Source organism: Anopheles moucheti, chromosome 3 (assembly GCF_943734755.1).
Source record: "Anopheles moucheti chromosome 3, idAnoMoucSN_F20_07, whole genome shotgun sequence".
Lineage (NCBI taxonomy): Eukaryota > Metazoa > Arthropoda > Insecta > Diptera > Culicidae > Anopheles > Anopheles moucheti.
Window position 1 is genome coordinate 78,673,544 of NC_069141.1, and position 24,232 is coordinate 78,697,775.

The 24,232-nt window shown below is 40.4% G+C and overlaps 1 protein-coding gene and 1 non-coding gene across 3 annotated transcripts in view; one reads left to right on the forward strand and one right to left on the reverse strand.

Moving 5' to 3' along the window:
- The first annotated feature begins 393 nt into the window (after positions 1 to 393).
- Positions 394 to 24,232, forward strand: part of LOC128304718 (calcium uniporter protein, mitochondrial) — a 112,371-nt gene continuing 88,532 nt past the window's right edge. For both annotated transcript variants that reach the window (XR_008287423.1, XM_053041931.1), the window contains exon 1: positions 394 to 798. Coding sequence is in view for 1 of the 2 variants with exons in the window: in XM_053041931.1 (XP_052897891.1) it covers positions 652 to 798 (147 nt within the window). In the remaining variant the exon portion in view is untranslated. The remainder of the gene's footprint in view (positions 799 to 24,232) is intronic.
- Trnah-gug (transfer RNA histidin (anticodon GUG)) lies at positions 20,984 to 21,055 on the reverse strand. Its single transcript has one exon. It is a non-coding gene; the product is annotated as a tRNA-His (tRNA).

Consider the following 24,232-nt stretch of genomic DNA (forward strand, 5'->3'; position numbering starts at 1 on the left):
AGTGAGAGAAAAAGTGCTAGAGAGCAAGAGAGAGAGAGAAATTTGTGCAACACTATTGTTTTTTTGTGAGTTGTTTTGTTTGTTTGAAGTGTTATTTTATACAACCAGGTGCACTAATACAGTGTCCCCGATTCTGTGTGTCAATATTGTTAATACTATTGTGCTAATTAGTTACCCCACTGGTGCGTACGTAATGCGTCAAAAGAGTGAAAAAAGCTAACAAAAACAAATCCGATGCTACTGTGATGAGTGCACCACATATAGGCCCAGTGTTATTGTTGTTTATCTATCAAAGCGTGCATTTCAAACTCTTGTTTTCGTTGTTTTTATCTCGTTCTTCTTTTTTTTAAAGCTCCACTCCAGTGTACGTGGTGCGTGTGTATGTGTGTGTCGTGTTGTGTTGGGTTTGAGCATACTTTAAAGTGCATTTAACAAGTGTTTGTGAGTGTTTTTGTTTTTAACGTGTTTTGTTTGCCCGAACCTACGTGTGTGCGTGCGACGTGCGTGTGATTGTTTTTTATTTTAATTTTGATTCGTTGATTTTGTGATTTTTGCGATAAAAAAAATCGTCCGTTCAAACGTTTCGGGTTTTTGGGCATAGTGTGAAAATTAGAGTGAAAATAAAAACGGCACACGGTATTGAAACGAGAAATGGCAGCACCTAAGGTTGCATCCAACGGAGCCTATCGGCTCACCTGTCACATGCTGTTTGCCAGGGCCGACGCAATGCGGCCAGTCGGGCACAGAGGAATGGCCGCCTTGTTCAACAGCTTAGCTAGGAACCAATCGTTGCGGAAGGTAAGTTATCAGTGTTGTGCTTAACGAGTCTTTTGAGAAGAATTATTTATATGCATCTTTAGCGAGAAGTCATTCAAATCTCAGGAGTCGATTCTCAAAAGGTTCTTAAGTCCCTTGGCCTGTACCATTTTTGACAACTGAAATCCAGAGGAGAGATACGGAGAAGCTCTTTGAAGGTCAACAATCTTGGATGATTCACGAATCTTTAAGGATCGATGAATCTATGAAATAAAGATTCAGAAGGATTCATTCATATTCATGAATCTGAAACAGATTCACCAAACACTAGATATAAGGAAAAGGTAGACTAATATTAAGTCCCAATTCTTCAAGGAGTTGATTTTTTATCTTGCTTCTTGGCATCTTCTATCTTGCATCTTGAAGTAGAGGCAAAAATCCCTAAATCTTTGCTTTTATAAAGCATTACAAAAACGTAAATTAGCCTCCAAAATATGCTTAAACTTAAAAAAGGCGATCCTGTGGGGTGGTGATAGCATCGGCGCCGGTCTTAACACGACCGGACCGGACCAATCCCCCTGTAGCAAGGACTAACTTTCCAAATACTGGTAAATTAAGTCTTAGCAATCAGAAATGGTAAACATGACCTAGTAGATCGATACGCCAAGGAGAGATATTTATACTCAAAAGCTATGAGAAAAAATTAAAAATTTATGTAGCTGATGCATAAATCAAAGCTCAATGAAGGTGACATGTAGTCCTACTAACAAATACCGACCTGTGATGGCATTGATGCGTCTTCATGAAAGGTCGGAATGTAAGATTCTTAGACAACGACACTCGACTACGTGTAATTCAGAACCAATACTTCAGAGAGCAGAATATTCCGGATGTAAAGACCGGAAAGTTAAGTAAATAATAAAAGAATATTTCTTCGTAAAGGGTGAGGAATCCAACTTGGAAATAAAACTATGGCTTCCCATTATAATTGCAATATTATTTCAATATAATATCCTTTATCTTACTAAGTCTAACCATTTAATCATGAAGAAAGTGTAAATTCTCATAAAAAATAATTCTCATTTCAATGTCTGTACCATTCTAGATGTTAATTTATATCAAAAACTGTTACGAAATTCAAGAACAAGAACGGTAAAGCAGAAGTAGTTAATCTTCCAACCTATTATGAAACGTCTGGCTTCTGTTAGCATTCCACAACGCCGATCTAAATCCCATATATTTATCAAAATGAGTCAGCTGAGCCCACTCGCCCTAGACTCGGTAGCATTCGGCTAAGGAGTGGCTGCCAGATAATCAGCGCATGGTTATGACGTCATATCGCTTGGGTAGAACACAATGGCGGTGAAGAAATACCCCCCCACATCATGCGTCGTCTAGCCAAGGCTGCCAAGGGTTGTAGTTGCATTTGAGAATGCAATTTTTATAAACACTGTTCTTAGAGATCATAACATGAAAACAAGGGGCAGGGGCAGTGTGTGAAGTGTGTCGCGGTAGAAAATCATCCACAGGGCATGTCCCGCACACGGGCTTGAAAGGAAAGTGGAGATGTCAAGCGGTTCATTTTACAAAACGACAGTCAACGAAACAACAAACAGTACGGCGAAGCGAATGAAATCGTTTGGTGGAAAACCGACACCGCTGTTGTGCTTTACCCGAGCGCCAAGGCTAAAAAAAGGCGAAGAAGAGGACATTTGATCCATTTTCCATTTCATTCAACCCGGGCTGTCGTATCGTTTCATGTTTGTCGTGTCGTTTGAATGGAAGTGGTTTCTGGCCGTGGCCGAAGTAAAAGGCACCTGTTGTCGTCGTTTGCAGGGTTCACGTTATGCACGTCTTACGCCGATTGTCTGGGTGAGCGACGAAAGGGTGGGGGGAGGTTTCTTTTCCTGTTCCGTGTTTGCTCCTGTTGAATTAAAATTTGCTGTGGGGTTTATTTTTAAATTTTAATGCGTTGAAACGAACTGTCCTGTACCGGTTACTGGGTAGTAGTGGAAGGTATTCGGCAGTAAGTTTAAACGCGAGACTTGCAACATTGTATTTTTGTTGTTGTTTCGCTGAATGTATGCTTAATGTGGATAATGTTAATACTTTATAAGCTGTGTTTTGTCTCGAGTGTTATCTTCCGCACACTTAATGTACTACGGTTTCGGTTGCACAAGTAGTAAACACACCGAACAAATTGTATATAAAAACATTGAACGCCCGTTTGCAGCACCGAGAGCAAACACGCGGGTTTTTTTTAATTTAAAAATAGATCGCATTTTCGTTAATTACAGCACAAAAACCGCACACGACACACGTTCGTAGTATGTTTGTTGCCTGGGGGTGGGTGGGTGGTTGGTGGTCGTTTGGATGCGGTTCTCATCTGTCGATTTTCCATAAACATGTTCCGTTTTCCTGGCTTTATGCTGGTTGGGTTTGTTAAAACTTTTCAGCCTCCATCTCAGCGGAAAGAAGAGACCGAAAGTTATGCCCCCCCCCCATCCATACACCGATCCTCGTGTTTACGTCATGGAAATTAGCATTCCATCGTACCGTTTTTGCGTGTACCATCGACCCATGTTACGCACCTTCTTCTTATCCCCGTGCGTGAAAAGGTGTAGGACGAAAAGCGAAACAATGTTTTGTTTTGTTGGGTTTCTGCTTTTTGGAACCAAATTTCAGCCCCACGCACCCGATGTTCGATGAGTGTGGGGTGGTGGGTTTGTTTTTTTTTTATTCCTTTCCTTTGCACATACACTTTCGCACAATTTGAGTGACAGTTTGCTATTGTTAGGTAGCTTTTCTTTGCCAGTTTACATTTGCCCGTTGTTCGACGAGATGGAAGATTTTTTGTTGTTGTTCAAATTCATTTTCCACTGCCGGAAAATGATTACCGGGAGGGTATTTGAACATAATTTGTACTTGAGGGACACATTTGGTATTGTAATAGAATTTTTTATTGTTACTTCAATTGCGAAAGTAGGGAGTGCTTTCGAAAGAACGGAAAAGTTCTTGCTTTTCTTGTTGAGTTTGCGCGATGGTTTTTTTTTTATTCTTTTAGTTGAATTTTGTGTTAAGGTTGTTTTGGAAGTTGAAGATATGGTTTTTAAACTATTTGAACGTAAAGTTTAAATGGCTTTTTGTTTATGTAGTTTGCAAACATGTTAAATTGAATTGGTTCCGTCTAGCTCTGTTAATTAGAAAAATTTAATTATTTTGTGCAGCGATCAACATCGATAAAGAGAAATAAAAACAACAACAAAATGCTCCCTTTGAAAATGTAAGTAAACAATGGTGAAGTACACAACTCAGAGGTCCTTCCCCCGATTATATTTGGAGAACTATAGAGGGCGAATCAAGAAAATCAGTACCATGAACCAGTCCAGATGAGATTCGATTCATGATCTCCGGTTTATCAGCACCCTTAGCGAAGATTCATACTGATCGTATTGAACGGTTGCAGAGATCGTTCACCAGGTTTGCTGTAGGTAAAACTATAGGTGCGCTGTCCTCCTCTCTACCTCAGTATGAGTCCAGATGTCGGCTGATTGATTTAGACTTCCTGGTAATCCCTAGAAGTGAAAGTTAGATTTTAGGATACAGATATTATGATTTATTTGTGATCCGGCGAAGAAGACAAAATAAAAAATTATATTATATTATATTAGATCAAAAACATCAAACAAATCCTTTTTTAATTCTAAATGTTCGTGATTTCATCACCAATTGCTGCTATCAAAACCTTGTCCGTGAAGCACTAGACATGATCCTTCACAATACAATACGCTTTATGAATTCCGAGAGTTTAGACATTTGAATCGTTTTGTAATGTCAATTGAATATGAACTTGTCTGTTGAATGTGCAAACTTCCTTGAGATGATTTTTTTTAATTCATTAGAAATGGTTGGGTGTGATCTTGCAATTTTGTTTTGTTGAAAATTACGAAGGATTTCGAGTTAGATTTCATCTTACGAAATCAGGAATTCAGGAATGTAATATTGTTCTTTGGAAACATATTCAATCGTTTTTAAGGATTTTTTCGCATGCCGAGCAAAACGCCATAATAATACACATTTCAACAAACAATATCTCGAATGAAAAGGATTTAGGTTACTGGAACACGTTTTCGTTTGCTACACACATGGCTTTGGCCTGCTGTAGAATGTTCAGAAGTTGCTCAGGTCAATGTAATCAGAGAACTAAACTTATCATGAATGAACAGAGCTTCTAACGAAGTACGTGGAAGACTACACTTCTGAAGAACTCCTGATGAGTTCCTGATGCCAAGAGTAAAGTTTCTGCAGCAGAAGATAAGACTCCACCAATCGGAAACCTTCGGGAACTGCAGAAAGCAGTGATTCTACTTGTGACATATATAAAGCAAATGCTATTTCTCATTTTGGATCGATAATGGTTTCAACGATTTCTCCATGACCAATATAACTAAAATATTATTGATCAATCTATCTAACGTTGCATTATTATTGATACTTTCATATAAACTATGCGAAGAAGAACCTACTGCCAAACAAAATTTTGATGTAACAACTAAATTACGGTATAAACTCGTACTAATATTCCTAAAACAGCGATGGAAGACTTCGAAAATGTTATTTTTTTTATTTGTTATTTTTAATTTTCCATAAATCGGTTTATTTTGATTTTATTCAGCTTTTTATTTTTTGAATTTTAATTTACCAGAATTGTTCACTTTGCCATAGAAAACAATTACAAATATTAATTAAGATTGTTTTTAATATTCTTAAATCTTAAGTGGCATCTTTATGGCTCGATGCAGGACAATGATATGGACTCCAACACGCTCTTTACGTTCCTTAATCAGAGTTGATAATGTGTTTTTTTAGTGTTTTCGAAATAAAAATCGATTATGTCACAGCAGCCCAGCAGCAGGTTAAGCATGTCTATGCTCTTACCAGCACCGTGGTTGAATAAATAAAACTCCATCCCAGCGCATTGTGTGGCTGAAGATTGGATTCTCGACAGTACACAACAAATAAAATCACATCGGAAAGTTTGCACATGAATGCTTCTTATCAGCACACTGCCAAAATCGTTACGCCAAACAACGACAACCACACCGAAAGCGCCGCGCCGCCGTGTGCCGGAACAGGTCGAAAGAAAAACATACAATCGTGTTATCTTCATGCGTGTGTCGTGCCGATTTGGTTTGTTTCCGCCGGGAGAGCTGTCGATGCCGCCGATGCCACAGGTTCATGCACTGGCAACAGCAAGCCCCGGTGTTTATCAACGAACATTATACAACCATATCCGAGCACATGTTTCCACATGCGTCAACCTTCAATCACAACGATGCCCGAACGCCACGGCTGTGCCGGTGGTGCCGGTGGAAAGTAAATAAATCAAACATCGTCCATCGTTCGGGTCGGCCCTCTTGAACCGCATGATCCGTTTATCAATAAATCAACAAAAATGGTTAGCATATTTGTTTGCTTACTTTAATTTAACGCTGCTAAATCTTCTTCAGCATGAATGATGGTGTGCTATAGTAGAGGCAGAATAAAACGGGACGTGCATGGCTAGAAGCAACGTCCACTAATCAGACTTTCGGCAGCAACAACAGCTACAACAATACGTTTCATTCGATTTGATTTCGAGCTCTTGTTGTGCCCTACCCAAAATGGCACCAATAAACGCTGACAGGTGCCCGGTCTTGTCGCATAAATATCATAACCTTTCCCTACGAAGGAACCGAAAGTTAGTCGATTCGGTCGGCGGTTTGAATCCGTGCTGTCTAAATGGCGTCGACCGTCTGCTGGCCTTGGAATATTGTTTACGGGTTGGTGCACCTGTCGAACGGTTTTTCTTTTCACATTTTTCCGCGGCCATCCTTTGGACGGCGCCACCGTCGAAAGGTCTGCTGGGTTTGGTGCGCGCGGTTTTGTTTTCCGTCTCGTCTCGCGAATTATGGTTTTAGTTACGCGTAGTTGTGACAGTTGTTAGTTGCAGCATTATTTCTTGTTTCGGGCTTTTTTGGAATTGCAGTTCGAGGAGCAGGGCTCTCGGCGGCCAACAAGCAAAAAAAAGGTTTGAGGCATAAAACCATTAAAAAAGTTGTCCAAAAAAACAGCACCAATTTCATTTCTTTGGAACGTTACCAACCGCTGGATGTTTGTTTTTCGTGGTATGCTTTTTAAAATCGAACGAAAATGGCTTACAGTGTTTGCATTGCATGTATTGGAAGAAGAACAAAAAAAAGCCTTCCATTGTACCAGAATAGAAGCAAAAAACGATTGAAAACTAGACACTTTACGATAAGCGAAATAAATACGAGGAAACTTGGGAAGATTTCGAGCGAAAAAAAGCTCATTCCGATGCAGAACGAAGATCCGAATTTTGCAGATGTATCTGTGCATTTAAGTTCATCGCAGCGCTCTCGTCCTTACCGGCTCGGTTCCGTTGTTGACCCAGAACCGGATTCGGTAGAGGAGCGAATCGCATTTCCCCCGAAACTAGACCTAAAGCGATCGTCCTAACCAAACGTCCTACTATCAATGCAGATGGGTATTGGTAATCGTGGTCCTGCGGACGAGACACATCTCCACATGACCGTGGCAGACCCCGGACGGGGCATACCAGTGCTCGATCTATCCGTTGGTCAATAAATCATAAATTATTCATACGAAACACGAAACGCTGCTTCGGATGTATTTTAGCCCCTCGGACGAAAAGCACTTCAGAGTGGCATCGATTGATTCATCGAAATGTCCTAAATTTTGTCAGTGAGCGTACGGAAGACGTACGATTGAAAGGGAATGATGGAACGGGGTGACGTGTTTTGTCGTAAATTCAACATGCCATGCACACATAAAACCCCGACAATCGTCCTTAGCCGTGTGCACCTTTGTTGCCTGCCAGGAGGTGGACGACCACTGGCCCAAACGCTATAGGGGTCAACCTTGGGGTGAATTAGTGTCGATTGGTAAAATGGAAAATTGGTCCATTTTGAGTGAACCGCACACGATGAAGATGGGCACGATAAATCGGAGCCTCGTCCTCCACCCCCAACGAGAAAAAAAAGGAATTGAGGACTGGGTATAAATCAACCCAATATCCCTCGTATCGCCGTTTTAGTCCTTTCTTTACGGCCATCCAAAATCGTTCGATGACAGCAACGGAATACCGTCATTTGATTGGATGTTAATGAGAAAACTGGGAATGCTGTGACCAGTGACTGGGAATATTCGAATCAATACGTTCATTATTCGGCCGGAATCTGTCCGGTGCCGGTACAGAAACACTTGTGCGCTCACAGCGGAAAAGTTGATTACTACAATGTGTTTCTGTCATATCTGAATGGAAAATCAATTTCCTCTTCCCTATTACCGGTATGGTATGGAAAGAATGTGTACCACCGCGTACACCTGGGTCGCTGCAGGTTTCTATTGAGCTTTTATTTTTTTGAGGGTAAGTTGTTTCCTTGTGTGGCTTCCTTGCTATATTTTCCACCAGTCACAATGTTACAACACTCCCAACTGACAAACGGCGGGCACACATGGGCCCGTCAAAAAATAGCAAAACCAACGTGAGCTTTTACAACGCTTACGCACCGGTGTTCGTTACTGGGACACATCACCAGGGTATGGCATGTAAATGTAGCGCCATCGCTGCTCTTGTCTAGCATAATATGGGTGTAAGTGACAGCCAAAGAAAAACACCTTTTTTCTTATTCTACTTCTCCCTGCTTCTACAACATCCGGATATTTGTTTGAGTTGCTGTGCTGGTTTTGATTTTTTTGTCATGTTTTTGTTAAGAAAAAATCGCCGTTTGTCTGGCACCGGTTTGAAGATCTGTTTTGCTTTATTTTGTCCTTCCAACGTCAGTTAAATGTTTGGGAAAGCAAAAACGGCGCACAGAACAAACAGATCTCAATCATAAATATTCATATGTACAAGAAATCGAACGAATTTGTTATGTGGTGCAATATTTTGGGGCGGCTTGGGTTCTATTTGTTTGTTGTTTTAATTTATTTTATTTAGTTTCTATGGTGAGAACAAACAAACAAAATATCAAAGGAAAAACATGTGTTCTATTAAGTCTATGCATCGCAAAAATCGCATTATGTTATGGTAATAGTGTGGCTGAGGGATTGTAGAATTTTTAATAATGGTACATGTGTAAACAGTGATTGGGGCGGTCCTTTGATGCATTCGGTAGCGGCACCGGTCTCCACTCCACAGTACCGGTCCAAAATCACATCTGGACAAATCCCCCTTACATAAATAAAAAATAAATAAAAGTCATAGAATGCCTTATATGTCAGGCCTCTAGACCTCTTGAGGTTGTTGTACCGAAAAAAAAGAATAATAAAACAGTGATTGAGTAAGTTAAATTTTCCAAATTTTTTACTGAAATTCGTACAATTGGAGCCAATTTTAATTTATTTTTTAATTGAATTGTAAGGTGTTAAAGTAGAAGTGGAATCATTCAACTATTTTTTTGAGGTTTTTCTAGGTGCAAACGATTTTAAGCCAAGTTGTCTGTCTGATATTTAAGAAAGCTCTGCATTATAACATATTAACAAGAATCTAAGAATGACTTCAACTTTACAACTTGATCAGGAGACTCCTGCAGGGTAGAGCGAGTTTCAGCTGAAGTGATCTGGTGAGGCAAATAGCAAAATCAGGTAATGCACAGCACTTTATCACACACGACCATGGTTCAAATCTCGACTCAATATATATAAGATGCGTGTCCAAAGCTTTTACACATGCCATAGAGCGTTTTTTCACGGTTTTGATAATTTTTTTACAACTTTTTCGATTATCTTTTTGTTCTTCTACCTACGGAGGAGCGAATGATCACGAACTACGTTGTGGAAAATGTTCCGGTTGTTATATTCGGTTGGTTGGTACCCATTTTGTCGTGTGGAAGAAGTCACCACCCTTTTAATTGTTTGCTAATTTATCGCAAAGCTTTTCCTGTCCAGTTAATTATTGTTGCATTATTTGTCCGCGATAATTTTGTGGTTGTTGCATAGATCGTTTAAATTCATCATTTATCACCTTTTCGCTCGTTACACTATTTTTCATTAGACCCGCTAAAAGTAGCACTCTGTCTCGGGTGTTATCGGCAGCATAATTAGCCCCAATGAATTAATGGACTAAGGGATGCATCAAATTGATTGAATATTAATGAGCAGTTTATTTTCATCCCTGCTGCCATTGTGTGGATTCGCTCTGCAATTGCAGTTGTCTATGGCTACTGTGCACCACCGGTCAGTTTCAATATGCAACGGAAGAGCCCGAGGCCAAGCATTTTAGCAGGCACAACCATTTGCCCGCACAAATGTGGAGGACAACTTTTTTCGCCGGTGCTGTTTCCAATTGTATTCCGGCTCACCGTCGTTCAGCGAGGGTATGGCAATGCAGGGTAATTTAATTCTGGCCAATCAGAACGTGCAATCGAAGCCAAAACATGATCGGTTTTTATGCGCGTCTCGCTCAGGATGGGGATCAGGGTAAAACTGATTTATGGAAGAACCGAACATGATTGGATTAGTGTATTTTTATTCATTTTTCTGCAAGTTGAGTGTTGTTTTGGATATCTTTTTTGTTTTGTTGCTAGCCAAACAGGTTGAATTGGAGCTGCAATGACAGAAGATGATGCGGGATGCTATGGAAGCAGAGGGCAAACAGGCAACAACTGTATGCCTATTGTAATTATTGTTGCCATCTGTGAGAATGATGTTAGTGCACGTACACAAATAAAATCTATGCACACTACAAACATCAGTTGAAATACAAAACCTGCCTCATGCTGCACACGATTCATCATCCTGTACCATCATCACTGGCTTGATTGTTCGTTCGGAGTTCAGCAGGTCTGACGGGATGATATCCACGAACGTGTGACAAACACTCGCTGTAGACGGGCACAAAGAATCGTTACTCTGCCATGCCCCAGCGAGACATCGCAGTGACTCGCTGTTATTTATACCCCATCCGGGCTGTGTTGTTTCTGTCCGCACAGCACATCCTGCAGAGATTGCAGTTTTGCAACGGTAGAAAAGCGTTGCTGCGTACGGTGGCAGTTCACCCGGATAGCAATGTCTAGGCGCAGGGAACGCCATGGAGCTTCGCTCCCGACACCTACCAGGGATCATAAACTACATCTCATAATTGGGCTGTCAGTATTGTCTGAAGATATTGTAGCGTTACAATGTTTTTGAAGAAAACCTTCTCGTCATACGGTTGGCTGATGATCAGTATGATGTTACAATTTTTACACAGTGTTTATTGTTTTTATTGTGTACTATTTTGCTGATTTTATCATTGTCAACTTGTCCAGAGATGTTAGTGCAAAGTTTGAGGTGTATTTTTAAATCAAAATAGTTCACGAGGAGGCTAATGAAGGAACTTTAAATGAAGATATGCACTATAAAAATCAAAGAGACGAAGCCAGTGGATCTATATTTTGTACGACTGTGAAAAATTCTCAGTGGAGTTGTAGCAGTCCACAGACAATTAATGCTCTTATTGACATTTAATAATCTGTTAGAGTTTTGTTTAAAAATTTCCCAAAATATACACTATAATACTAGGACTCTTGGAAGATTGAATCTTTAAAATCCTTGGATATGCGGATTAAAGTACGAATTCCAGTTATTGGGAATTCCAATTCAGGGACATTGTGAAGCTCCGGAACCGGAATCCTATTTCTAACATTTTTCTTGTCAAGAATTAGGGAGATTTAATCTAAATTACAAGCTATTCTGTTCTTAAATTTGAGAGATCTCCTGGACATCGATTACTAAACCGTATGCGCATTCTCATGGTGATTAATTAGCTCAATGGACTTATTTTAGGGTATAATGATTAGCATTCTTCTCCAGATTTTGAAACTGGATTATCGATTGTATTTTCGAATATGTTTTTAGTATCTCACTTTCAAATTAATTTTTTATAAGTATCATTCCAGCTATACAACATTTTGCTAATTTATCAATATTTAGGGATATATTAAAATCAATTTTTAAGTAACATTGCAACAAGTGAGACACATTATGGAAGATAAGTGTCAAATTTGTTGACACAACCTGCCCATCTGGAGGATCGGAGCTTGGAACAAATGACGGGAGAGGGCGCCACCAGCAATGCAATAAAAAGGACTGCATTTTGAGGATCGCGTCCTATTCCTGTTGCAAACGAAGTAAAGACCAGTAATAAATTTTGAACGTCTCTGATTATAAACGAGGCTGTTAAAGATCTACTGAGAATATCCGAAACTTTGCAACAATAAGAGTTTTCTAACAAAATATGTTGTGTGTAATTCACACTTCATATGTGTTGTCCTTTGTTTCAGTTTATTGCTATTGCTGGTCGAGTGTGTGTTTACCCTATCTGTCGATAGATGAAGAATTTCGCAAAATTCTTGACCATAAAGGAAACTTTTCCTGTTAAACCTTTTCGGGCTTGGGGGTGAGGGGGCTTTTTATTACCAAACTTCCACAAACACATTTCGACTTTGTTTCGTTATTTCTTTGAAGCGTGTGCCGACTTCGAAAATAAAAAAAAAACCCAGCGAACGATAAGAGCCCTTAAGAGAGGTTAAACATTCTATATCGAGAGCTTTTCAGTTTTCTGGCATCGTAACGTTGTCGTTTACGCGCATTCTTTTTGACATTGGTTTGTGACCTGTGACACACACACACTCCAGCGCGCTGGTTGGATGTTCTCCAATCTCCGTTTCGCTTTGAACCCTAAAAATGGCAGAACGGTTGTAAGGATGCTCCGGTTTTTCTCCGAAACGGGCAATGTGTTTCTCTCCGAATAGTTTTCCCGGCGGGGAAATATCTAGCAGCGTAGCATTCTTTTCTTCGGCCGGTTTAGTTCGGCCGGCATAACTCTCCAAACAATTTGAGCTGCAAAAATTCGACTCGTCCTTGTCGATGTCAAAAGTTAGTGGAACAAATCCAAAACCAACGCACACGACGCAGAGCAAGCGTCCATCTACACTCGCATCGTGCCATTTAGCTTTCATTTTTCCCTTCGTTTATGCCCTTCCGCATTTTATACACTCTCCTTCGCTGGCGTGGTTTAGTGGGCATTAGGTTGAAGATTACGGTTTCTAACCGATCGGTTGCTAGGTTGTTTAGCTGTCGGCCCCGGTTGGTGACACGTTTCTGGCACCGAATGAAGTCTTTTATTCGATGCATGGTCGTTTGGTTTCGGTCGGCCCACCTACCAGTACGAGTGCGGAATTCTCCAACCGGGGATTTCATTACCATAAAGGCAAAGAAACAGAAGCCAAGATAATTCGAAAACCGGAGGCGCTCTCTCGGTGCGGCGGCACCGTGTGGGGTGCCTTAAAGCGCCTTCTCGCCTAGCAGCTCCGGCAGATGGGAGAACCTGCCCGTCCTTGAGTTTGTTGGCCGAAGGTCCTTGACAGTGCAGACATAAAGTCTAGCAGGATCGTTTTATTGCCCGGCAGCAGGCCCCGGTTTTGAGATGGCGGTTTTTGGAGGTTTTGCACACGCGCCCAAGCCTCGGCTCCGGTCTTCGTGCACAGCAGCACGTGGAACACAGCACGCCCTGTACCGGTTTAAGTGATTTTGTCCCTCTCGGCAGGTTTAATGGTGGATTGAACAACTCGATGATGATGATTAAAAATTAACCACTTTTTGGGATATTCTTTGCGCTTATGAAACGCCAAGCGGGTTTTATTATTGGTTGGGAAAGATTATATTTGCGTATGTCTCTAATACCATCTTCACGGAACCTTGCTCCGTGGCCACCCACCGATTTTATTTTCACCGGGCCAGATTTATGGTGATAGATTTGTATCTGGTAGAAAATGAAAGCATTTTCGACGGGCGGCCACGCAAACCTCGATCAAACATTTGCGTTCACGTCGCTAAAATCCATAAAAGCGAACGATGATGCTCGCCAGTTTTTATGACGATTGTGCCGTCGTAATCGCGCCGACTGGGGACCCGCCTACAGAGATCAGATCACCCGGTTAGAGCTAGCCGACCGACCCGTTGAAAATGAAAAGAATGCATAAAACAACGCCAAAAAATAACAGAACCGTCACCAGAAAGTCAAGCCTAAACAGTGGAAGACAAAATCAGTACATCGCACAATGGGAAAGCGTACGTGTAATGTGTTTCACCGTTCAGAACGAGAGAGAGTGTGTGTGAGGCAATTTCTAAGAAATATATGCCAAGGTTTTTTTTTGTCCCGCCTCACCCAGAACCGTTTTCGAAGAATGGATCCTCGAGATGGTGGAAAGTTTGTGAACCACATTGCCGCTCATAAAAATAACAACCCCTCCCCGTCAGAGAAACAAATCAAGTATGAAAATGGAAAAGATGGAAAAGAAAAACAGCACAGGTGCTAAAACTGTCTAGCCAAAGGGACGGCTGTCAATGCTTCTAGCTATGCTTCACCTCAAAACTGATACTCTCCTCTCGTTAGCTGATTTTTGTCTATATACAGGTTCATCTTTTTTTTTCTTCAGGCCAAGTCTGCCAAATGGTTAAAGGGATGCGGGGTGTTGCGGTAGCACCGCCTGAAGGATTTTCATTTTTTTGTCTAGCATTTCATCTCAACGATGATATTCCTTGCAAACGTGCAATTTACGAAAAATAATTTCCATCTCATTTGGCAAACGAAGAAAGTATGCGAAGAGAGAGGAATGGGATTTGTTGTGATCTTTTCCACCCCAACCTAATGGCGGAGAAATCAGAGATTGTTTCGAAGCAAATTTTGTCCTCCGAATTCAGTAATCCGGCATTAATGAGGTGAGCTGCCTTTCGGTCTGCTGCTATCTTCACAAAAGGCAAATTGATTTTTTAAAGGTTTTTCCTCGTTCGAAGGTGTGAATTATTGAAACGAAGTTAATCGAATCGGAAGCGACCTTCTTTAATTCTCCGTTAGATATAAATAATCATGAACCACACAGAGTTTCGTCCCAAAACGAACTAGAATGATATTGACTATTCTATACATGTAACGTTTTATATTATATGAGCAAGAAACAATGTCAATTTAATATCTAATCTTCGCTGATATCGATTTTTTTTACCGAGTACCAGGCGCCTCCATGGAAATTTTCCACCGAAAATGTGCCGCTGGGAGTAGCTGTGCAGATAATCCTTAGCAATATTCTTTATCATAAATTAAAGGCTTTCTGTGCCGTCAAAGTTGTACGAGCTAACCCTATCGCTTGCGTTTCCGTTTCGGCCTCGCGCTCGGTGATCGGTTACACGTAGTAAATTTCAATTCTTGTCCAATTAGCCAGAAGATCGTAATTAATGCAAAGTTCTCTCACACAACACCCTTGCGTGCGTTGCCACGAGCTGCGGCTGCGGTTCGGTGATGAAATCTTCAGGAGCACAACAGAAGGGCAACGAGCAAATTTTCTCCGAACCCTTGCAAACAACTTCCGATGTGGGGATTCATTTGATCAAACAAAGCTTCATCACTCTCTCCACCTCCCCGCATACGAAGAACCGGGGCTGACCCATTCGAAACTTTGCCCCATTCTCACCGGCTCTCCGGAAAAAAGCGATTGATATTCAAATATTTAAATTTATTCATTGCCTGCAACGCGCAACGATCGACGGTTGGCAGGTAAAGTTGTTTTTCTTTAAAATAGAAAAAATAAATAATGCTATTTTTCACAGACCTCCGCCATGTGCGTGCGGCAAACTGGTACACCTTTTCGAGCCGGGCCGGTAACTGCTGGGCGTAGACACTGTCGTAGGCTTTTCTTACGGCAGCGGTACGTTCTTTGGGCCGGGCCGGGTTCAACACGCACTATTCTGCCGCGTTTGGAAAACTCGACTCGACGTGGAAAAGTTCATTTCCAGCAGAATCCCCAGGATAATGATGGAACCCGAGCATATTATGGGGTTGAATGCCGGGGGGTTTTGTTTGCCCCCCCCTCGTGCAGCATCTGTGCGACCTTTTGATGGGCGGTGAAATCGAGTGTCAGTTTATAAGTGGTCGGTAGAGTGTGGCGTCCCGAATGTTGGCGCCTTCTGTTTACTAATAGACCAGGCGCTAGGTAATTTTGGTCTTGCGAATGGGAGGAGCGAGAGCGAGTTTGTTTTAAGCCATCGTACAAATCAGTTCCAATGTGGGCGTTTACCGGGTAATACCCTTTCATTGATGGAGGCTTACCGGGCACGTTCTTCCACCAAGTGGATGGATGTTTACTTTAACGAGGTCGTCGTGTTCAAATTTCGGAGCAATGGGAAATTCTAGACGCTATTTGCAGTAAGCTGAATTACAAATATCGTTACGTATTTGGGCATTTGTTCGGTTCAGGCAAATACTTTGAATATCTATTCCAAGCGATTTAGTTTGCAAAATAAAAGATAGTATAATAATAATATAATTATAATATATAATAATAACAAAAAATTATATATAATATAATAATAATTATATAATAATGATAAATTAGGTACAATTCTATAGTTTGTTTTTATATCACTTTAAAATGAATCAGTTTTGACAGTACTCTAAATATTCTTCCTACTGCATAAGAGTAAATTTAGTACGATTGAAAAAAAAACCTACGATTTGAATCTATCGATCAGTTTGGAATTTTTCGGTTCCGCTTATTACCTTACCCAATCCGATAACGGAGTACCGAAGCCAGTTAGACGGGACACATGCGTTTGCTCTTTGCCACCTCACATCGGAGATGGAGCACCAGATTTATACCATGTCGACCTATCAAAAGGATATATTACCCCTGGTGTAAGCTCTTCCTGTTCGAAGCATTAGAAGTAGATTGATTTTTGTTCTCCTCCTTCCCACCAATTCGCATAAATCATGGAATGAGAGAAAAAAAGACCAACTTTGGTTTACTGCCGGGATAAGATTGTAGAATTCAATTTCACACAGATCCGGGTGTGTATATTTTAACGACAGTTTTGCTGTGAATCTGTCGGTAACATCAACGAAGGATTTTTTACTTAGTGCTGAAGTGAGCACACCTTAATATTGTTGACTATTTACAATTTTTAAAAAAGCAATAATATATTTTATTTGTGAAGAAAAACAATATTTAATATGTATTTATGTAAAATTTAGTTAAATCAATTGTTAATTGTTAAATAAAAAAGAAAATTGTTAATTGAACGTGTTATAGTCCTTGCTACATCAAAGCTGATGTACTATTTTTTTTAAATAATTAAAATTATTAAAAAAAAAAAAACAAAAACAGCAACTACACGAGAGAATAAACTCTTCTCAACAGTTTGTGGTGTAATCTTTTCTTTTCCTTCACTGGAATGTGTCCTGTTTGCGAAGCAAGCGAATCTGCTGATGTTTGTGTTATGTTTTGTGTTGTGTTGCGTGCTAAAGGGTTCGTATTGTTTGTTTTTCCCATGACTTCAGCATACTACCGCCTCTACTAAAGTATAACATACTTGTGGTGAGCCTTTTGGCATGTTTATATTACCGGTTTAAACATACCGCGCTTGACGACCAAGGAATTTAAGAATCTTTCGTCTACCCAGCAGACGACTTTCTTTGAGATTCCTCAAAAATGTGATCTATGAAGCTTCTAAAACCGTAAATCTTCATTTTTAGCTTGAAAAACTTTATCCCAAGGGAAAAAAATTCTCCTGTTTTGTGGAGTAAATAGGTACGGTGTGTTCTATTTCTATATCTATTCCCGTATTGGCACACTGTATCCTACCAAGGTTATCGAGGGGTATCGATCAAGAGTATCGTTTCTTGTATGGCTATTATTGATTGATTACTATCAACGGGCCAGTCCACCGTAGGACCGTCACACCCTCAAAAAGATCCGTTTTTACAACAACAACCTACATGTCTATATCTAATCATATGTAATATTTATGGTACGCGATTGATGAATAACTGTCAGCGGAAGAAACAGATTGATAAGCATTTATCTCAACACGATCGATATGATACGGGTCATACCTAAATGTAGGGAAGAATGTGTGATAATGATAAGCGTTATGTTGATGTTATTGATCGCAAGAACCAGCACTTAAAACGGTGAAGGGCTGACGATTTTCCATTAAAAACGAAAGCCGATTGCAAGCTGTGTACTGTTTAAATGTTTATAGAGAATGTCGATAGATCAACCCTCTCGACACCTAATTGACGATCAATAAAATATAGACGAAAGAGCACTGTGGGACGAGATTATTGGGACGTACTGTTGATAGCATGCTATCTTTACAACACGAGATAATTCTTCAGGCGTATATACGTTTTGATTGAGATATTTCCTAAAAGCTACAACAGCATAGATTTGCTTGTTTGTGTGCTATTTATTGGTATTTTATTTTATTTTAATGACATTTTCTCTGTACTGAAAGTGGAATTGGGGTGAAAAATTTCCCCGAGTCTGGTGGGTAATACTATTTTCGATAACAATTTTGCAGTAAAAGCAAATGTAATCCTATAATTTATGAGTAAAGTGCCTTCTGGGTTGCATACCAAGCAGAGCATATGTTCCACGCTACCAACGTCAAAGCTCCGTGCGCAAAGATCAAAGATTGTGTCACCGGCAGTCACCCTAGCGGAAGATGGTTCCGTCGTTTTTTTTTCTCTCTTCTTTTTGTCGCCTAAACTGCTTCATTCCTCCTAGGGCTTTCAGGAAGGCTTTCATCTTGCAAATTTGTTTTTATTTCTCTGTTCACCGAAATTCGACAAAATCGACCCGAAATATGGCTGGATATAGCGCCACTTGCGAACTACGCACAGAAGCGTGCTGGTTTAAATAGCATCCTTTCGATGGTATTCGCACACACATGCCAGGGCACGGTACGGGCTGTCTTTACCCTTTACGGCATTCCTGCACTATACGTGTGCGCCCTTCAGCGTGCGGGTGAAAGCGTGACTAGTTTTAATCATGATTACGCCCGGATTAGTGACCGTAATTTGTTTTATGTATTTCGCTTTCATGCACGTTCTTCCCCGTATGTCACGGAGCTTTTGGCTAGTCCGAGGGACTGAGACCGAGAAGTCACTCCTAATGGTGTGTGCAATCGGGAGAATCTTTTCTCGCTATCACGGACATTGGACTTTGCCGACACATACGGTGGGCGGCGGGGTGATACAACATTGGACATTATATCGTTTTATCGCCCGTAATTTAGTTTCTTCAGGTTCGGCGAGTCGCGAAATGAATGAAATTTGTAAATTATAGCTGAAATGTCAATTTTATTCCATTGTTTTTTTTTATTGCTGCCCATCAATTTTGATAAACCGAGGAGAAGCTCATGCCCAATTCGACCAACTACAGCTACATTTTCACCATCAACCCATCATCATAATGTTATTCCACTCTAATGAATCTGTCACTATGTGTCGAAGCGAATTGGCTCCAAAAAAAGTGCTGCCACGGTACGTCCCCCTTCAATAAAAGCTTTCAATATCGCGAGAGCTTGCGCGAGCGAAGAGAAATTACATTTTGGGCCCCTCCGCGAGTCATAGTACACACGCGCACGCTTTGATCATTGGCTTTTGGGCAAAATGGCAAAGAATGTTTTATGATTTGTCTCGTCCCCTCCCGTGGTCCTGGCGGACTTGCTTCCGTTGCGTACGTCATACAGTTGGGGCGCTGATGGCGCCAACGCAAGACCAACCGGAACTTTGCAGACATCACTGTCCCCAGATGGTAAGGGCGGTGACGAAACATTAGGGGCGTGGGTGTTTTTTTCGGAAGCATATCGAGAGGAAACTGATCGGACTGTTGTTGCTGCTGAGCGTTATTAGAAAAACAAAGTTTGTGCCAGACGTGAATGTCATTCAAATGTGTAAGTGGTTGGACATGATGATTAGTTAGTGTATATTAACATATCAACTTCTCAATTCTTGGTTTGAAAATATTTGAACTAGTTAGTATAAATACATATATACAAGTGTACATTAAAGAACAATTAATAACTACAAAAAAAAAGAAATTTTCACAAGCTGTTAATGGGAGAGGTTCAAAAGATCAGAATTTGCGATACGAGAGAGCCTCGCGTCATAAATAATTGTAAACCAAAAATTAAAAAGTATTCTCATCTAACCTGGTAGAGAGAACCAATTGACGAGCCGGACATTGAAGATTTACATTTAGGACAAAATGTCTGTGATTGAAGTGTCAAAAGCGAAATTTTATCTAAAAATCAAGTGCTTCACATCTGTAAAAATAAATCAATTTAATGATGAAATCTCTCCAGAACAACGTATTTTAAGAAACATTGAGATTTAATGTTTTCGCATGTGATTTGGGTTGGTTGTTAGTTATTTTATTGTTGCATTAATTTAATGTGTTAATATCATATATTTATGAGATTTTCGTGACCTTCGTGATGTTAATTTCTATTGAATACGTTTTGTAAACGTTTAAGACGCACATTTTTCTGAGCTGCTGACCTTTTTTCGCCATTTAAATTAACCACTGGACAGGCCAACTCAATAATTTATCGTTGGCGGATTTGTTCATGATTAAATAATTAATCACACACGCACACATTTCTCAAAACATCTGGCATTATAAATGATTTCATTAAATCGGCATTATTTTTACCTCAACCAAGTCTATCCACCGGTTGTTTGCCTTTTCGTTTTACTGTGTTTTTTTTCTACTCGCAGTGATAGGAACGAGATACAAACCCCTGCAATCGCATTCAATTTCGTGTATTTGATGAGTTGTGGATCTATTTTTAGGAAAGTTTTTAGTCCATTCTTTTTATAGAAGCAAGCCTACGGGAGTATGTCTAGTGCTTTAAGATGCTCTCGAGTGTAACAGTGCAGAGTGAAACATAAACAGTGTCTTGAAGGAGGCATCGATTGTAAATGAAATCAGCGTCTTATTTTTGAGTGCAATATTTTTCGCTTCATTCTGTATATTATTATTAGCTAAATATCAGATTAACAATATAATACATGGAGCTTGCAGTTATTGTAATGGTTTACAAGCCAAAATAAGTAACAAAAATTGAGTTTCAAGTTCAAAAACAAGTTTAATTAATTTAAAATCAAGTCTTCCGTTAATCGACTTAACAAGACGCAGTTGATATACAGCCGATACGCTATTGAGCATAGTCTTTCCATGAACGGTGCTAAATTCAAGAAACGTTATGCAAAATAATAAGGTAGTTTGTTAAGGTTACGACGCATAAAAATGATTCCCGCCTCCACTTCTTCATCCGTGACAGTGTGTTCATCAACTTGTGAGGTTGCTGGCAACACTGCCGTGACCAGGATTCGAACCTGGGTTACTACGGCCACAACGTAGGGTCCTAACCACTAGACGATCACGGCTACTGAAGGTGGATGGTTGTTGTCGATTTGTTGTGCGATTATTTGGCGCAGATAGTACGGTTCGCGTCAGCCCCTCTACACAATACGCTCAGAAGAAAGCTGATACCGGTCACGCAAAACAGACTTCTCTCCCATCGATGTCGACTCTCACCGAACACTGCCCTTCCATTTTTCCGTTTTTTCCCATTTTACCGTCCGCGGTTTTGCTTGAGCTCGCTTACTCACCCCCTTATCGCATCGTTACCGCGATGTTAGCTGATTCATTCCACCGCCAGTGTATACTTTCAGGGGGCCACGTTCATTCGCGATGTTTTTCGTATGCAACGCATGTCGTTTGGCTGTCTATTATGGGTACCGGTGCGACCGGACCCCGACAGCATAACGTTGCACAGCAATGCGATGCTTTGCTTACGGATGCGTATGCTATGTTGGCGCTAAATGTGCGCAATAAAAATGAATTATTGAAGGCGCTTAACGTCTCCAATGATTGCCGCTCGATAGGTGGCCCGATAGCAGTACTTGTGCGGATTATTGTCCAACACGCACATACTGTTTAAAATGCTAAATTTAACCGTCCGCCCTTCAATTGTTTCAGTGCGCCTGCATAATCTTCCGGCTGGTAGGTAAATGCGTTAGATAAGCAAAAGTTCGGCAAGACGATTTTGCATCCCCTTCAGTACTTTTATTCCTCCGGCTCTGCAACCGCCATAAAGCGGGTGCGTTAAATGTAGCAAAAGTTTATCGGTCTAATACAGTGGCACGTGTGCTGCATACTGGCTTGGGACGCATAAATGGACGCACTGCCGAACAACCGTACCTGCCACGGTTAGCCCGAGAAGTTCAAGATTACACTCCTCCTGCTTTAGACGATGATTCGCAATGGGAAAGATCGTGCAAAGATGGTGAATCGAGCTTTGCCCTAAGTGAAACGAGCTTGAAGGATTTCATAATTTGTACGTGTTTGGGGATCACAATGGGATAAGCTGAATGATTTGCTTCTTTCTGTGTGGGTGTGTGTTTGCCATTTTCCTGTGGACAAACTAGAACGCGATGTGTTTCTTTGGGGAAAATTCTCTTCTTCATACTGCAAAGCTTCACTGTACTTGTTTCGCGGTGGCAGTGAAAGCGACAACGTACCACACGTTTACATCGGTTCGCAGAGCAACATCTCCTTAACATCGATCGGTAAATGTTTCGCTCCAAGGTGCTGGTGAAATTGTGCATTGATTTTCCATTATGCTTTCTTTTCCCACCGAACCGTTAGAGATCGGTTCTAGTGGGGTTCTAAGTGATTCTTCGCTCGGCCTTAAATATCATTGCTAAGCGTATTCTAAACATGCCCCAACAAAGTTTACTCAAGGTTCTCTTTAAAGCGGTTGTTCAAATTAATTTCGGCGGTCAATATTTGCCATGCTCACTTAGTGCAGTGAACAACCAGAATGGTTTAAGTTGCTGCTGGTGTACATGCTTTAAAAATCATAGCACTATGTTGTTTATATTTAAACTTCAAATGGCATTTGGCATGTTATTTTTTTATTTCTATGAATTAGTATTATATTCCTATTGCAGTTTTTACAATCTTTGATATTGTGATTGTATTAAAAAAGGGCTAGAATATGCCAAGATCTAGAAGATCTCCCTTCCCATTTTCTGGATCAAGAAATAAAGCTGATTTTTAAGGGAAGCTGACACAATCGAAAATTTACATTACCATATTTGTGTGAAGAATTCGTAAAATCCTTTTTTATAGCTTAGATCAAGTCATAAAGCAACACCACTGCGAAGAATACCATATCTGTTTCGATAAGCTGTATTTCTATTTGGACATACTGGGTTTTTTTATGTTGATTGTAGTTTATTATCTTTTATATTCCAGATCTATATCTGCACATTTTTATTCTATTTAAAACAGGTTCCAGTGTGTCGGTTTAGAAAGTTTAAAACTTCATTTGAACAAGATTCAGGAAGCTCCAGATCTATTTCGATAAATTTCAATTCTATGTTAAATGAATCTAGTAAAAGATCCTAATATGCTGGATGAAATGGAATACCCTGTAGTGCAGAAATGGTTCCTACTTTACCAGTCGAGTTTAAATCCCCGACATCCTAGTGAATGTCTATTTTGATTATTGTTCTATTCCACACTGTTATATTTCTCTTTCGTTTTGAAACATTTGTGCTAATATCTGCAGATTTCTTTCTCATATTTGACCAAGACGAAATAGGAAACTCGAAGATATTGATTGAATCCTTCATTTCTTATACTGTTTATCCTTCCAGTGCACTTAATCACCAATAGAATTGTTTTACTTCCACGAAGAATAGGATCCAGCAAATCTCTCCCTTGCGAAACAAGACAAACCGACGAGATATTTATCGGAGGTGTTGAAAAACAATCAGAAAAGCTTTGTATCCCTTTTGCAATCGCTTCCTCGCAGCTGCACATCGGAAATACTTCTTCAAACCCAAGTGAAATCGAATCGAATTAAGCAAAACAAATCCCATTCTTTCTGCTCGAAAGAACGCGCACCACATTTCGTGTACGTTTGCACGCGGGTAGTGTACGATCGATGGGTGATGGATGTTGACAGCAAGTGGCCATCGCGCCTGCATATAGACGGATAAAGTACGACAGAGAACGGGAAAAAAATCTACAACACGATGGATTACTAAGATAAATGTAGAGTTTGATGGCGCACGGTTGAGAACTGTTGTTTTATGTTTCTGTTGACCAATGGTAGGGAAAAGTTGCCCTCCTAGTGGTGCGCTTAAGCCACTTTGGCACTGTCATTTATATTCTGCCGGTGTGGCGTCGGTAACATTTTGCCAGCCGACTGATTTCTGGCGGCATTTTACGTGTTTTGCAGCGACGCGTCATCCGTCCATCTTTGGGGCGGTATGATAAAGGTACGCGAATAAAGGGAGGGGGAGGGATGGATAATGTGGATTAGGTACATACCCGTGGAGTTGTGTTTATATCATTCTGTTGTTTATCACTTTTACGACAGTTGACGAATCAACGTCGTGGCTGCTATGGAATGATATTATGCCTGCACCGTTAATAGTTGTTAGTTTCAGATAGCACTAAATAAATAAAGACAACTTGTCTTCTGTTGGGTCAAGGCTCATTTGTCAAAAAGTTCTACGATTCATATTTATGTCTAAAGCAGTTAAATA